This window comes from Dipodomys merriami, unplaced genomic scaffold (genome assembly GCF_024711535.1).
Source record: "Dipodomys merriami isolate MVZ:Mamm:240054 unplaced genomic scaffold, mDipMer1.0.p SCAF_4, whole genome shotgun sequence".
Classification (NCBI taxonomy): Eukaryota; Metazoa; Chordata; class Mammalia; order Rodentia; family Heteromyidae; genus Dipodomys; species Dipodomys merriami.
Genome location: NW_027205603.1, coordinates 92,930,041 through 92,945,820, shown reverse-complemented (window position 1 = coordinate 92,945,820; position 15,780 = coordinate 92,930,041). Strand labels below are relative to the sequence as shown.

General features: G+C 49.1%; 1 protein-coding gene across 1 annotated transcript in view; it reads left to right on the top strand.

The window, feature by feature from the left end:
• Trappc9 (trafficking protein particle complex subunit 9) overlaps positions 1–15,780 on the top strand; it is a 451,464-nt gene that overhangs the window by 50,437 nt on the left and 385,247 nt on the right. The window contains exons 7-8 of the mRNA XM_069991461.1: positions 65–190; positions 12,141–12,357. Coding sequence (XP_069847562.1) covers positions 65–190; positions 12,141–12,357 — 343 coding nt within the window. The remainder of the gene's footprint in view (positions 1–64; positions 191–12,140; positions 12,358–15,780) is intronic.

Genomic DNA, 15,780 nt, shown 5'->3' with positions numbered 1-15,780 from the left:
GTGGGAGGGGTATCAGCAACTTCTTTTCCCTTGTTGATGGAGGTGCCTCATTTGTATCCTACAGTATAAGAACGCTGGAGTCATCGAGTTGGAGGCCTGTGTCAAGGCCGTGCGTGTCCTGGCAATTCAGAAGCGCAGCATGGAAGCTTCGGAGTTTCTGCAGAACGCGGTGTACATCAACCTCCGGCAGGTGAGCGCTGTGGCCTCGCAGAGGAGGTGGAACAGTTCGAGGGGAGTCATTCACTCCTAATAGAGCTGATTTTGCAATGCTAGTTGCTGTATGGCATGGTAAAATGATGGAGTTGTAGCTTGAGAGCCAAGTGACTGTTGTTTCTATATTTGACTTCTTCATTTTACTGTGTTTTGCTTTTGGAATTTGCTGTCCTGTCAACATTTTTTTTTTTTATTGGAGAACTAACTTTGTCCCTGCCACTCCACATTCCTGGCCATGCTTCATGGATCCTGCCTGTATTTTGTTACTTGCGAAGAACTTGCCATTGGTAGCCCTGTCTGGGGTGTGGGTTTATAAAACATGACGTTTCTAGAAGTACTTTGGAGGACCTGTAGATGTTTGTTCAATCTGAATTGGAATAATGCTGGAGATGCGACTCAGGGTCTCATGTACACTGTGCAAGCGCTGTGCCACCAAGCCACCTCCCAAGCACTTGAAAGCTGGTGTGTGTGTACGTGTGTGCGCATGTGTGTGTGTGTGTGTGTGTGTGTGTGTGTTGTGTGTACATGTGTGGTTCTACCCTGTGCGAGCTATCGCTGACCTTTGCAGGCCCCTGGATGGAAGTGTGACCACATCTAGTTGTAAACTGATCATGTGAAGTCCTCCAACGTGGATGGTGGGGATAGCTGGGCTGACTGGGGTCTTGGCAGGGAGCCCCCGGCATGCACAGTGGAACAGGGTGAGGAACCATTTTTTTTCCGCCGAGGGACATTGGACATCAATAGCATTATTCACAGACCTTACAAAATGACCAAAACAGAAAAAAATCATTGCAGGCAGATGGCCATGGGTGGTCCACAGGGAGCTTACGAGTAGCATGTGTGCCTGTCCTGTCACTTACAAAGTAAATTTGAGGGCCCACGGGCTGAGTTGCCTCCCCTGAGGGCCGTGGCCAGGTAGGTGCTGTGTTAGGAGCGTGCACAGAGAGGAGCAGCCCTTGCTGTATGAGATCTGGGGTGTGGCCTGAGACCCCTCTGTGCTGACAGATTGCCCTCAGAGGGAAAGAGCCTGCCATGGGGGCTGAGGAGCCTCTGTGCCAGGTGTACAGGGTGCAGATGCTGGCTCTGAGCTCGGGAGCCAGACGTCCTTCAGAGGCTGGAGCTGTTGTGTTTGTGAGGGAAGTCAGGAGCCCGTGCTTCAGTGGCAGCTGGTGAGACATTGGCACCGACCCTGCTTGCAGATGAAGAGAGCTGAGCCCCCCCCCCCAGACAGGCAGGAGTAGGAGCCAGGGGGCCTTCCTGCTGGGAACAGCAGTCACTCACTGATGCTAACTTCAGGCATTTCCACCTGTGAAACAGCAGCACACAAGTGCACTGTGGTCAGGAGACTCTCCGGGCTGGCTCCGTGCTGCCCTCTGGCGGGACTGGAAGGAGCAGGGCTTTGAGGGACAGCCTGTGACAGCGAAGCCGCTCTCTTGAGGCCTACCTTCAAAGGCCGGAGGCAGAATCACTGCCGCCTGTGTGGCAGGCGCTGGCAGGAGGGATTCTGGGGAGGAGAGCAGCCACAGCTCTCTCAGCAGTTGCCAAGGACTTGAGGTCCCTTAACCACTACCCCTGTCTTTGCAAGCTGGTGCTCAAAACGGGATCCTGCTGAGACGTTTCCACAGGTGGGCATCTGCAGACATTTTTTTTTCCCCTTAGAAGATAGTGTCCCTCAAAACGTGGGCATGTGCTGCCTTTGGAGCAGCTCCATCTTTGCCATTTTAGAGCACTAGAGGGCAGCAAAGGCTCACAAGAAGGGCCATCCAGGCCTGGTGACGTGGTGCCAAGGTGGCTGCCTGCCTCTCCTCTGCTGCATGGTGCTTCGGTGCTTTGTTGACTCATCTGGATGTCTGTCTGCCAGATGGGCAGGCAGAAGTAATGAGTTCTGGTGGGATTTTATAATCACAATAAAAGGAAGGGACTGTCGTTTTTCTGAAATAGAACAAGCTTTTGGTTCTTGATCAAGTGTGTTCCATTGTAGAGTTGATGACTTGAATCAATTTCTGGGGAATGATTTGGGAAAATGTAAAATTTGAAAGGAACTGATAGATGAGTACTGCCGGTTCCTCTGCTTGTAAAACCCCGGCATGAAACCGGGGGCCAGTGGCTCAGGGCTGTAGTCTAGCTACTTAGGAGGCAGAGATCTGAGGATCACGGTTCAAAGCCTGCTTGGGCAGGAAAATCTCTCAGATTTTTATCTCCCCTTATAACCACCAAAAGGCCAGAAATGGGGCTGTGACCCAAGTGGCAGAGCGTCAGCCTTGAGCAAAAAAGCTCAGGGACAATGTCCAGGCCCTGCGTTGAAGCCCCAGGATTGGCACAAAACAAAACAAGAAAACAAACCCCGGCATGAGCATCAAAACGGATAAGTAGTGCCTTTGGCCTCCTTGGTATTGGAAAAGCTTCCTGCTGAATTGGGTGCGGGCTCTGTCTTGTGGTCAGGGTGTCTGGTTTGTGACAGCTAACTAGCATACCACACAGCAGCAAGCTTTTTGTTTTCTACCAGCTGTGTACAGATCTGCATCTCGGACATGTTCATTTTGCAGGCAGGTGGTGAAGTAGAGCTGGGGCGGGGGGAGCCTGGGCTTCACCCCAGATTTAGGCTTAAATCGCCATCGTACGGTGTGGCCCAGAGGAGTTATGTAACATCTCACTCCGCTTCCAAGTCTATAAAGCAGGCACAGTAATGTTCCTTTCTTCCTCTACCTGTGAGCAGCCCGGTGATGCGTGCCCACAGCTGGATACCCTGCCGGGCACAGACTGAGCGTTCACTGGCATGTGTGGGGCAGGCAGCCGCACAGGCTGGTTGGTGACTGCTTCTCCTGGGGTTGGGTGCCCTTACAGTTGTGTGTTCCAGGAGTAGCGGTGCCCATCTGCAGAGCAGAACCTTGGGCTAAAAGAAGGAAGTTCTTGCCTGAAGCCAGACTGGGATTCGAACATGAGGGTTTTCTGCCCTTCACTGTCCTCCACAGTGCCCTGTGCGGGCTGCCTGCCTCCTCTTGACTGGCCAGTGAGCAACAGACAAACCGGGCTTGAGTTCTGAATGGAGAAATAGGTTCGAAGCAGATAGACACCCGAGCTCTTAATTCCCACTGGGTCCCAGACCCCAAGGTCTGGGTCACTTTCTAGTTGGGCCTGCTCTAGTGACAGCAATCCCAGGAAAACAAGTTCTGCAGCCATGAAAAGATGAGAGCAGAGCTCCTCGCGCTGCGGCTAGGTGCTTGGAAGCTGGCTGCAGCAGTGTTCCGCCGCCGCCGAGGCCGGCTGCTAGCGCCCCCCGCAGCGGCCCCGCAGCTGGCTGCACGCCGCCCGGGATGCGGGCCAGGCTCAGGGTCTAAATCTGGCAAACCGTGATTTGAAAATCCACCAGGTAGCCGCGGGATGATTGAGGCTTTTTTTTTCTTTTCTTCAATAGAAATGGCAAGTGACAGAAGAGAAAGTGAGTGAGGAATTGTTCCGAAAGCTAGACAAAAACCTGCCCTTACGAGACGTGGGAAAGTCGAGGAACGATTCCAAGCCACTTACCAAGAACATTTTGATTTGTGACTCCATTGACTTACGTCTTGCAGCCTCTTTGTCTCTGGTTAATGTCTCTTCAGAGACATTCAGATCTTAGCAGGCTGCTCTGCTCCGCTCCGCTCGGACCGAAGCGCAGCCTCTTTACATTTTTGGATGCAGTTCCTTAATGAAGCTGTTGCTAAGGAAACCTGCAAGGGCCCCGCTCACAGCCATTGTAGGGCAGGGTTGCAGGCCTGGCAGCCAGCCTGGTGGGGAGGAGCGGGGGCAGGGGTGGGGGTGGGGGATGGGGACGGGGGACTGGGGAAGCCTGGGAATGCGGCTTTCAGAGGCTTATGAGCAATTCCTGGTTCTCACAAAGAAACTGTCCCGCTAGGAGGGATGGCAAGGGAGAGGGCGCTGGGACATTTCTGATGGAATGAGAATGCGGGACATAGAGGGTCACTCCGTTCTTTTGGAGAGAGGGGCCGATGCGGGGCAGGCATAGGAACACATTTCCTGAAGCAAAAGCGGAAAGTGAGGGAAGCTCTGCGGTGGCAGCAGCCCGGGCAGCCCCGAGGCAGCGGAGGGAGTGAGCACTGGAGAGGGAGCACGCGGCTGCCCTGGAGCCTGCCCTCCCCAGGGCAGCCCCGAGGCAGCGGAGGGAGTGAGCACTGGAGAGGGAGCACGCGGCTGCCCTGGAGCCTGCCCTCCCCAGGGACGAGCCGGCAGCAGGCCCTGCGAAACTCACACGGCACCCTGGTTTTTAGAGGGGCGTCCCATGTACCTGATACCCTCACACACTGCGTGCCAGGCACTGTGGTCCCCCCTTTCCCAGCTCTCATGTCATCTTAATCCTGATTTCAAGCTTTGTTTTGTTATTGCGGGTATATTGTGTGTGTTTAAGAAATGGATTTTGGGGGGCTGGGAAGGTGGCTCAGTGGTAGAGCGCTTGCCTTGCATGCCTGAGGCCCTGGGTTCCATTCCTCAGCACCACATAAGCAAAAAGAAAAAAAGCCAGAAGTGGCGCTGTGGCTCAAGGGGTAGAGCACTAGCCTTGAGCTGAAGAGCTGAGGGACAGCGCCCAGGCCCAGAGTTCAGGCCCCATGACTGGGCCAAAAAAAACAAACAAACAAAAAAACAAACAAAGAAAAAAAGAAATGGATTTTGGCTCCTTCTTTGGAACAAGGCAGAATGTAAATATGTGCAGAAACAGAGCGTGCCGCAGACGTGCATCGCTCTTGGAACTTCAAAACTATTCACCTTAGGGAGGGCAAGGCTGAGCTGGTGGTAAGGTCTAGGGAAGTTGGGCGGTACGGGCAGGTGTGTGCAGGGGCTGTGTGTCGTCTTCATCTGTCAGCCTTGGGCTCGTGCGGTGCTGTCAGGGCCTAGCCCGCACTCATGCCTCGGATGCCTGCGCTGGAGTGGGCTCTGCCGCATCATCCCCGCCTGCTCTCCATCCGCGCTGTGCCTCCCAGAGCAGGGACCATAGTGGCTGTCGGTGGACGTGCAAGGCACCGTACCAAAAGCTTTCAGCCGCTCCTGCATCGAGCCTGTAAGGCCCTCCTGCGAGGGCTCATTTTCATTACTCAATCCCTATTAAATAGAATCATGCTAATTTTTATTTGAAGGACTTCAAGCCTTGAGGAAAGTGGCCAGGGCAGTGCAGTGAGCACTTGCATGCGGCCAGAGATGACAGTGCTTGTCCTGTTGTGTGGATTTACTCACTGGGCAGAATGGTTCCAAGGCCCCTCCATGATGTAGTGGAAACTTCCTTTTGATAGCCAGATAATGTTCCGTGTATTGACACCAGCGTTTGTTGATTCATTTATCTCTTGGAGGAGGTTGGTTCTGTTCCCCCCGTCGTTTGGCTGTTATGAATAATGCTGCTACAAACACTTACATACAGGTTTTTGTGGCAATGTGTTTTCAGTCCTTTTTGCTGTAGGCTTGGGAGTGGAAGTTTTGGTCCTACAACTCTGTTGTGTGTGTGTGTGTGTGTGTGTGTGTGTGTGTGTGTGTGTCTGTGTGTCTCCTATGGCATGAACTCAGGGTCTGGGCACTATCCCTGAGTTTTTTTTTTTTTTTTTAAATTCAAGGCCAGTGCTGTACTTGAACCACATTTCTACTTTCAGCTTTTTTTTTTTTTTTTTTTATCGTCCAGTTGTGGGGCCTGAACTCTGGGCCTGGGCGCTGTCCCTCAGCTCTTCAGCTCAAGGCTAGCGCTCTACCACTGGAGCCACAGCGCCACTTCCGGCTTTTTTCTTATGTGGTGCTGAGGAATCGAACACAGGACCTCGAGCATGCAAGGCAGTGCTCTACCACTGAGCCACCTTCCCAGCCCCAACTTTCAGCTTTTTTGTTGACTAATACTTTGAAGCTGGCTTTCAACCATGATCCTCAGCTTTCAGCCTCCTAAGTAGCTAGGATTACATGCATGAGCCACTAGTGCCTACTCCCATTTAGCTTTTTGAGGAACTCTGAAGCTGTTTTCTAAGCTCACTGCACCGTTTTCCATCGCTGGCAGCACACAGAATTTCCAGTTCCCTGTCAGCGCCTGTTGTCCATCTTTTGGCTATGGCTGGCCTATAGGAGCAAAGCATGTCTCATGGTGGTTTGGGTTTGTGTCCCTCCTGTGTTTTTGTATGCCTACTGACCACTTGCATATTGACCCCAATTCTTTGCTAATTTTATCAATATACTTTTGGCACACAGGGATTGACCACAAGGTCTTGAGCAAATTCATGCTGTACCATGGAGCTGCCCCCTCAGCCTATAAATGCTTTGCCAGTTTTAAATTGAGCTTTCTTTTCTTTGTATTTTTTAGTTGTGAGTTCTTAGTGTATTTTAGATGTTAGTCCCTTATCAGATTTATACTTTGCAGAATTTTCTTCCCATTTTGATGTTAGATCTCTTCTGTTTTTTTTTTTTGTTTTTTTTTGAGATTGAATCTCACTGTGTTGCTCAGGCTGGTGTTGAGCCCCTGGATGCAAGCGATTTTCATGTCTCCTGAGTAGCTGGACACCAGCATGCTTGCTTTTACTTTCTCCTCGGTCTCTTTCACGCACAATTTTGATGAAATCCAGTTTGTGTTTTTGCTTATTGTGTGTACTTTGGTGTTATATATAAGGAATCATTGCCAAAGCCATAAAGATGAGTATGTTTTACTTTAGAATTTTTTTTTTTTTTTTTAGTCCTGTCATGGGGCCTGAACTCTGGGCCTGGGCGCTGTCCCTCAGCTCTTCAGCTCAAGGCTAGTGCTCTACCACTTGAGCCACAGCGCCACTTCTGGCTTTTTTTCTTTTTGCTTATGTGGTGCTGAGGAATGGAACCCAGGGCCTCAGGCATGCAAGGCAAGTGCTCTACCACTGAGCCATCTTCCCAGTCCCTACTTTAGAAATTTTATACGCTTCCTTCTTATTTGTTTGTACTACGCGAGGTAGGATTCCTGTCATTTTTTTGCACACGGGTATCCGGGTGATCCACCACCAGTTGTTGAAATGATGTTGGAGGACTAGCAGTAAGTTAGTGAAACATAACTTTAAGCCTTTTTTTCCTCCCCTTAACTTACTCTACCAAATTCATGCACCTGTTCTTAGACTAGGAGCATATGATCTGCATCACTGTAGCTTTGGATCAGTTGTGAAGTTGGGAAGTTGGTCTTCTTTTGTGCTTCTTTTCCAAGACTGTCCTGCCTGTTCTGGTACAGCTTGTTGACTTTTCCAAAGAAGACAGCTGGGGTTTTGAAGGTGGACACCATGGAATCAATAGATCAGTTCAGGGCTTTGGAATCTCCACAACGCTGTCTTCCCATCTGCGCACGTCGGATGTGAGTAGCCAGAGGCCAGTGGGCCTCCCTCCTGTCCCAGGAAGGAGCCTTATTCTGCTGCGGCCTTTTTATTTTGTTGGTTGTATTTTACTTGGGCTGTTTCCTAGTAGGAGAGGTGTCTACCTGTGTCAGTGTCTTGCTGAGATGAGATGTTTTAGGAATTAAAAATGTCACCCAGAGGTGAGCATTTTATAACTGTGTAGCTAATCGTCTTACTTTCCTGCCTCACCCCTTTCTTTATCGTGTGTGCCCCTCAACTTGTATTCTACTTGGTACCTTAATTTAAAAATTAGGCAAATTTTATTCCAATAAAGAATGCTTGATGAAACAAGGAATATCTGGGGACAGGGATTTATCTTAGCTTTCTTCCTGTGCTTGTCTCACTTCTCATGTACTGTGTGAAGATTTGGAGTTGACATTAATTTTGTTGGGGGGATTGATATTAGATTCTTTTGCCTCTCACTCCCAGGTTTTGGATTACAGGTATGAACCGCCATGTCTAGCCATGTTTATTTGGTTTTGACACAGACTTCTATGATGTTGCTCAGGCTGGTCTTAAATTCCTGGGCTCAAGAGTGAAGCATCTTAGGTTTGCCTCCTGAGTAGCTGAGACTATAAGCATGCACCACCACATTTAGCTAAATGAAAATTTTGTGTAATTTTGAATACTTTCTGTCTGTGTGATTATGGCTGGGCATAATTATGAAGAGAAATGGCAAGCAATCCCTAAGCTGGAGAATGCCTGGTCTCTCCATTTTCGTGTCTGCTTTTGTTCACAGTCAGCACTCTAGTGCTGACTCTCAGGTGGTCCCAAAGTGGCCCCCACTCCTGCTCTTCAGATCTCCATTACTTCCTGTAATTGCAGAGCCTGGTGAGAGCGAGGCACAGTTTTGAGCATCCCTGGTTGACCAGGTCATTTCTAGCCAGTGATTTGAAAGGTCTTAACCCATTTCTTGAACACACATTGAGAACTTTAGGTCTTTGCTACCTGTCCATAGATAGCAAATTCAAGTTGTCTTCTCAATAACCTGTATTGGACTTGACAATCCCCCTCGGCCTTTAGCCGATGAGCAAAGAGAGGGAGCTAGCCATGTGACAGGCTGGGCCCAGGCTTTCTACCTGCACTGTGATGAGTCTCCTCCCACCCCCTCACCAGTGTGCTGGCCTGCTTTCTTTTGTGTTGTGGGATGAAAGGGGTCCAAGTTCACTTCCCTGCTGGCAGCAGGAGGGCGCATCCCAGCTGGAGTCCCCAGCAGGCTGTCTGGTGGGTCAGGCCTCTTGTCTTGAGCTGCTTTTGAGCCACTCATGTTGGAACTTCCATTACCATCTGGGCTCTGGCGGTGACATGGTGACTGTGAGGCCCATTTGAGAGTCACAAGAAGCATGTTTCTAGCATTGCTCCCTAAAAGAGCAGCAGATTGGAGATGAGTTTGGGGATTTGATTCCATTTCCAGTTTCCAAAAAGATCACGGCTGGCCTCTGCTTAGGACCATGTCATTTGTGCCTCATCCTTGTTGCTGCTGCCCTTCATGTCCATTGGCCAGGTGGAGCTCTGTGCCCGGCTCCCAGGACTCCTGCTAATGAGAGGCTTCCTGGTCAAGTGGCTGCCTGGATCTGGAAAGCTCTCTCCACAGGATCCAAGTAATTTCCATTCCATTTGCAACAGAGTGCTCATCTGTTGCTGTCTTATTACAGCCAGATGACAAGGAGAAGAGGGGAAGTGTTACCTTTGTCTAAGTCGGTTCCTTGGAAGGACACATGTGCACGCTGATGTGTGGAGGCCAGCGCTTGGAGTCCGGCCTTGGCTATCCCTCTCACTTGAATGGTGGGCTCATGAAGGCCACCAGCTCAGATCACTCTTTTGTTCGTGTGTGTGTCTGCCTGTGTGTACATGTGGGTGTGGGTGCCAGTCCTGAGGCTTGAACACAGGGCTTTCTGTTCCAGATCAGTTCTTTTCACTCACATCTGGTGCCTTACCACCTGAGCCATGCCTCCAGTGTGTTTTTTTTCCAGTAATTGGAGATGAGACTAGGGCTGGCTTTGAACTGTGATCCTCAGGTCTTAGCTTCCTGAATAGCTAGGATTATACGTGTGAGCCACCAGCCATTGGTGACTATTGTTTCTTCTCCCCTAGTATCTTTTGCCGTGGTTGGCACACAGCAGGTGCAGGGCAGGGTGAGGAGTTTCCAGATGTGTGATGGAAGCATCAGATAGTCCTGCCTCTCCTTCAGACCTCTCTAGCCTCTGGCCATGGCTGGCCCCTCTTCCCTGAGTCCTTTGCTGCCCACACCCGGAAAGCAGGAGCAGCAGTATTCTAGGAAGCTTGAAGTACCTCTGATCATCACCGAAACATAAAGCTTCTAGAAGAACACATAGAATATCTTTGTGACTCCAGGTGAAGTTTTCTTAGACGAGGACACAGGAAGCACGAGCCATAGGAGAAAGAATGAGGAGCTGTGCCGTAATGAAACGTTTCGGCATATCAAGACTCCCTTAGGAAAACACACTGTATATGACGGAAGACTTACATTTGGAACAAAAAAAGAACTACTGCAATTCAATGCTAAGACAAACGACCCAATTTTAAAAACCATCAAGAGATGTGAACAAGTGCTTCACAGAGGAAGATACACAAGCGGCCAGTCATCACATGGAAAAATGGTCAGCATTGTACTTATCAGGAAAATGCAAATGAAACCCGAAGTATGGCTAAAATAAAAGAGACAGGTAGCATCACATGTTGACGAGCTGTGGAGAGGGCAGTGGAGGTGTGTACGCCTCATCGGTGTGAGTGTGCAATGATACCATGGAATGTTCTGGCAGTCCTGAGAGGGGGTGGTGGTGGACATGAATGAAGTAGGAGACAGATGATGTTAGAGGGTCTGGAGGGCATAGAATTTCTGGAAAGAGGCAGTGTATAGTTGAAGGTTAATCACACAAGCTTCTGGGAGAGAACTGGTAGGAGGAGACCTAGACAGCCCATTCACCCCAGAGCCTGGTCTAGCCGTCGCTCCTTGTCTGGCGCTGGGCCTGCCCTTTCGACTGTTGCTCATTGCATTGTTCTGTTTCTTTGCTTGCTAGCCTATACCATCTTCCAGGCAGAGAGAAGCAGCTCCTCAGGCAGCCGTGTGGGTTTGCCAGCCTTTCTCTATGGGGTAGCGGGCAGGAGTGGACTGGGCAGGTGATGCCCGACCCGCAGGCGTGGCAGTGTGAGGAGAAGTTGTTAACACCTCTCTGAGCTCCACACGTCCTGACTGCATCTGGGATTGCCGTGGTGATGAACTTCAGCATGGTACGATTGCTGGCATATGGCAGATGCCTGGTTAGCAAGCCTGTGTCACGGAGTGAGGAAAGTGCACCAACATCATGTAATCCTGGAAGTCTCAGGTCTAGGCAGCGCTGACATGTCACAGGGCTCTCTGCATCATTTTCTGAGTTTTATGTGTGACAAAAATCCCTGCCTAGGGCTAGGAGTGTGGCTCAGTGGTAGAGTGCTTGCCTAGCATGCACGAAGCCGTAGGTTCGATTCCTCAGTACCACATAAACAGAAGAAGCTGGAAGTGGCTCTGTGGCTCAAGTGGTAGAGCGCTAGCCTTGAGCAAAGGAAGCTCATAGACAGTGCCCAGGCCCTGAGTTCAAGCCCCAGGACTGGCCAAAAAAAAAAAAAAATTCCTTCCCCAAGCCGATTGTTTCTTTTCTTTGCTTTTCTAAAGGATGCCTTCTATGATAGTTAGCAGATACTTCCTGGCAGAGGACCTCGGGCTTCTTAGCACACAGGATGACTTGGAGCTGTGGCTCATGGCGTGTCCCAGGGGATCCACAGCAGCTCCTGTCACCAGGCTTTCCTGCTCCCTGATGTCTCATGAAGTGTGTGTGTGTGTGTGTGTGTGTGTGTGTGTGTGTGTGTGTGTGTGTGTGTGTGTGTGCGCGCTTGTGCATGCCTGTGTCAGCTCTGAGGCTTGAACTAGGACCTGAGTCTCTTGTGTACTTTTTCTATTCATGGCAGGTGCTCTACATTTGAATCACATCTCCAGTTCAGCTTTTCTTGTGTGCTACTTTTAGGGCTTGAACTCAGGATCTGGGTGCTGCCCCTGAGCTTATGCTCAAGGCTAGTGCTCTGCTACTTGAGCCATAGCTCTACTCCCAGTTTTTGGAGGATTAACTGGAGATAAGAGTCTCACAGACTTTCCTATCCAAGTTGACTTCGAATCACAATCCTCAATTTCTCAGTCTCCAGAGTAGCTAGAATTATAAGCATGAGCCATTGGCTCAGTCCAGCTTTTTTGCTGGTTAATTGTAGATAGATTCTCTGGGACCATTTTGCCTGGGTTGGATTTGAACTGTGATTTTCATATCTTAGTAGCTAGATTAAAGGTGTAAGCCACTGGCACATAGTTCTTTTTTATTTTTTGTTGTTTGTGGGCCTGAACTCTGGGCCTGGGCGCTGTCCCTCAGCTCTTCAGCTCAAGGCTAGCACTCTACCACTTGAGCCACAGTGCCATTTCCAGCCTTTTCTGCTTATGTGACACATAGCTTTTTAGGTCTTAATTAATAAAAGATCTTTTAATGTATTTTTCCTGAGCTCTCTGTTTTCTCCCTTCAGCTCTCGGAAGAAGAAAAAATCCAGCGCTACAGCATCCTCTCAGAGCTCTATGAGCTCATCGGCTTCCACCGCAAGTCCGCCTTCTTCAAGCGTGTGGCCGCCATGCAGTGTGTGGCCCCCAGCATCGCGGAGCCCGGCTGGAGGGCCTGCTACAAACTCCTTCTGGAGACCCTACCTGGCTACAGTCTGTCACTGGACCCAAAGGACTTCAACAAAGGTACTGACATCTGGTCCATTAATTCCATGTGTTTGAGTACCTGCTTGGCTGTGGCAGACTTTGTGACAGGTGCAAAGGATCACACTCTGGCTCTGTGCTGGGCACTTAGAACAAAGCACGACAGAACGTGGTGGAGCGGGCTGTGGGGCTCTACTCTTAATCATGTCAGAGGGCCAGACGCCACTGCTGCCCTCACTGGCAACTAAGTACTTGATGTCCCTAATGACTTTTACTTATTTACTCATATAATTAGGTAAGTCAGCAAAAACCAATGAACCAGAAATAAACTCACATGGGTACCTGTGTATACAGAAAGCTATGCATCTTGTGGCCAAGTTTTACCCTTACAGCTTAATAAAAGGAAATACATATAAAAATACAGGGGAACACAGAGGTGCAGTACCTCAGTGCCTTTGCTTATGAATATAATATTTATTGAAATGAACTCCAGGAAGAGGAAACAAAAGTTTTTTTTTTCTTTTTGTCTTGTTTGTTCCTTTATTTGGTTTTGGAAGGGGAAGGTGGGGGGTACAGGAACGGTGAGACAAAGGGTGAACAGATGCAGCAGTGATACTCACTCGATACTACGTTGAAAATGAACCCTACAACTTAAGGTTGGGGACCGGAGGACAGGAGGGAAAAACTGGGAGAAAGCCAAGGAAGGGGTGACATAGTCCAAAAAGACTTACGAAATGTAGCCTCTCTGTATATCACTTTTATAATAACAGTAAGATATTTAATAAAGAATGCAGCTACAAATCTAATAATACGTAACATAAATATAATGCCCACTTGAGGCAAAGTCTGAGGAACAGGAGAGAAAATCTTTTAGTGACTGATTCACATGGAAAATGACGTGTGTTCTTCGGTTCTGATCTAGAGTGAGTGGAGGTGTGGGTAGGAAGGAACTGGCTACTCTGGGCTGCCGTCTCCCAGGTCCATGTGGAACCCAGCATCCCCAGGTCACAGTCCTCCTCCTTCCATGTCCCCGCCAAGTCACACCGTGCTGGAGTCTAGTAGGCACGGCGCTGAGGCTGGCTCACTCCTGCAAAGGCCATTTCAGAGTGGGCCACACAGTTTCTATTCTCTGCCATTGTGGTAAGAAAATAGCCACAAGGGATCTGTAATCCAGTAATATTGGTTGGCAGGAGCAAATTTGGAATGCTGATTATAATTTTCCCAGCCTGACTGGGCATTTAGTGAGGTCTGTCTGTCTGTCTGTCTGTCTGTCTGTCTGCCTGCCTATTTGCCTATTTATCACCTATTATCAGTTTACCATCTATTATCTGCCTATCTATTACCTGTTTATTATCTACTTCTTTTTTTCTTTCTTTTCTTTGTTGGTCATGAGGCTTGAACTCTGGGCCTGGGTGCTGTCCCTCAGCTCTTCAGCTTTTAAGGTGAGCGCTCTACCACTTGAGCCCCAGCGCCACTTCCAGTTTTCTGGTGGTTAATTGGAGATTAGAGTCTCATGTACTTTCCTGCCTGGGCTGGCTTTGAACCTCAACCCTCAGAGCTCAGCCTCCTGAGTAGCTAGGATGACAGGCGTGAGCCTCCAGCCCCCAGCTTATCTATCTTTCTCTTTTTTCAACTTCCAAGAAGGGACACTGGGTTTGCGAGTGGTGCAGAAGTGAGGGCTTTCCAGGCATCGATGAAGGGAGGGAGACGGCTGGGTCATTCTGTCCAGCTGCTTCCTCTGTTGAGGGAAAGAGCCTGGGTGTCCAGCTGCTTCCTCTGTTGAGGGAAAGAGCCTGGGTGAGGACACACGTGGTCAGGTGGCACTTGTGCTCAGGCATGAAGTTAGCTGGAGAGGGGCTGGGCTTGGCTTCAAGTGAGCAAGTTGAAGGGACTGAACATTCCGTGAGTCCTCTCAGGATCCCACAGAAGCACTGGACTTTAATCTTTAGGACCTGTAGTCTCTGGAGCCACAGATATAAGACTGATTTTTTTTCCAAATTTTTTATTGTGATTAAGTGGTTACATAATTTCCTAAATTTCATAGTATTGTGGGATAGTGATGCTCAGTTAAAGTCACAAACACATTCTAACTTTCCTGGGGCAAATTGTCTATCATGGTCCATAACATTTATGAGTTCTATGAGCTTTGCGATAGTTATTTCTTCCGCATTGGGTGGTATGTACATTTCTTTTGTTTTGCATAGCGTCAGCTGTTCCCTCTTTCCCACTTGTTCCCTCCCTCCCATCGCTGCCATTGAGTTGCTTAGTTCATTTTGGTCAATGTCCAGTGCAGCTGATGGGTCTCGCTGTTGTATGTTTTCCCCTGATTCCCTCTAGTTTTGTGTCGTCCTCCTGGTTTCCCTCTGCTGTGCGCATATATACCATATATATGATCAGCAGCATGGGGTTATTCAGTAGTGATTGACCAGATGAGTGGAAGTCTTTGTTTCTTAGGTCTTGTTAATTTTGATAAGACTGATTTTTTTGAGGGCTGTTGGCCTGCTTTTCCAGTCATGAGGTCTGCCTATGTCCCCCTTTCATGTTGGGTTCACAAAAAATCATGTCCTTGCCTACGACCTTGCAGATCTCTACCTTCTGCTCCTGCAAAGGGTTGGCTTTATTTTTCTTTAAACATGAGACTTGGTATTTATTTGTGCTGGGTACCCACTGACTATGACTCATTAGTTAGGGACATTTTCTTTTCTTTTTTTTGTTGGTTGTGGAGCTTGAACTCTGGGCCTAGGCTCTGTGTCCCTCAGCTCTTCAGCTCAAGGCAAGCGCTCTACTGCTTGAGCCACAGTGCCACTTGCGGTTTTCTGGTGGTTTATTGGAGATAAGAGTTTCACAGGCTTTCCTGCCTGGGTTGGCTTTGAACCATGATCCTCAGATCTCAGCCTCCTGAGTAGCTAGGATTACAGGTGTGAGCCACCAGCTCCCGGCTAGGGCCAATTTTGTTTGTTTTTTTTTTGGTTTTTGTTTTTTATTGAGATGAGTCTTACCATGTATCTTAGGCTTGCCTTGACATTGCTTTGTATCTCAGGCTGGCCAGAACTTGAGATTCTCCTGCCTCAGCCTCCCGAGTGGTAGGTGTGCTCCACTTCCAATGAAATTGAGTGCCAGGAGTCAAGAGTAGGATTTGGGAGCCTTTCCAGCAAGCTGGGGCTCTGCAGACGTTTCTGGGCTCATGCTCTGTGCTGGACACCAGGCCAGTGTCAGGAGTTGGGAGATCATCAGCCTCTCCTGGAGGTTTGCATAGCCAGTGGGATCCAATTCATTCTTGATTTTATTTTTGTTGGGATTGGGGTTTGGACTCAGGGCCTTGAGCTAGGTGTGCAGGTATTCTACCCTTGAGTCATACCTCCAGCTTTTATTTTTTTTAAAGAAGTAGAGATCACTTAAGACAATTTTGTCACATTCTTCGCATCAGTTTATTCTGTGTGACTTGGCCCTTTTTTTTTTTAAAAT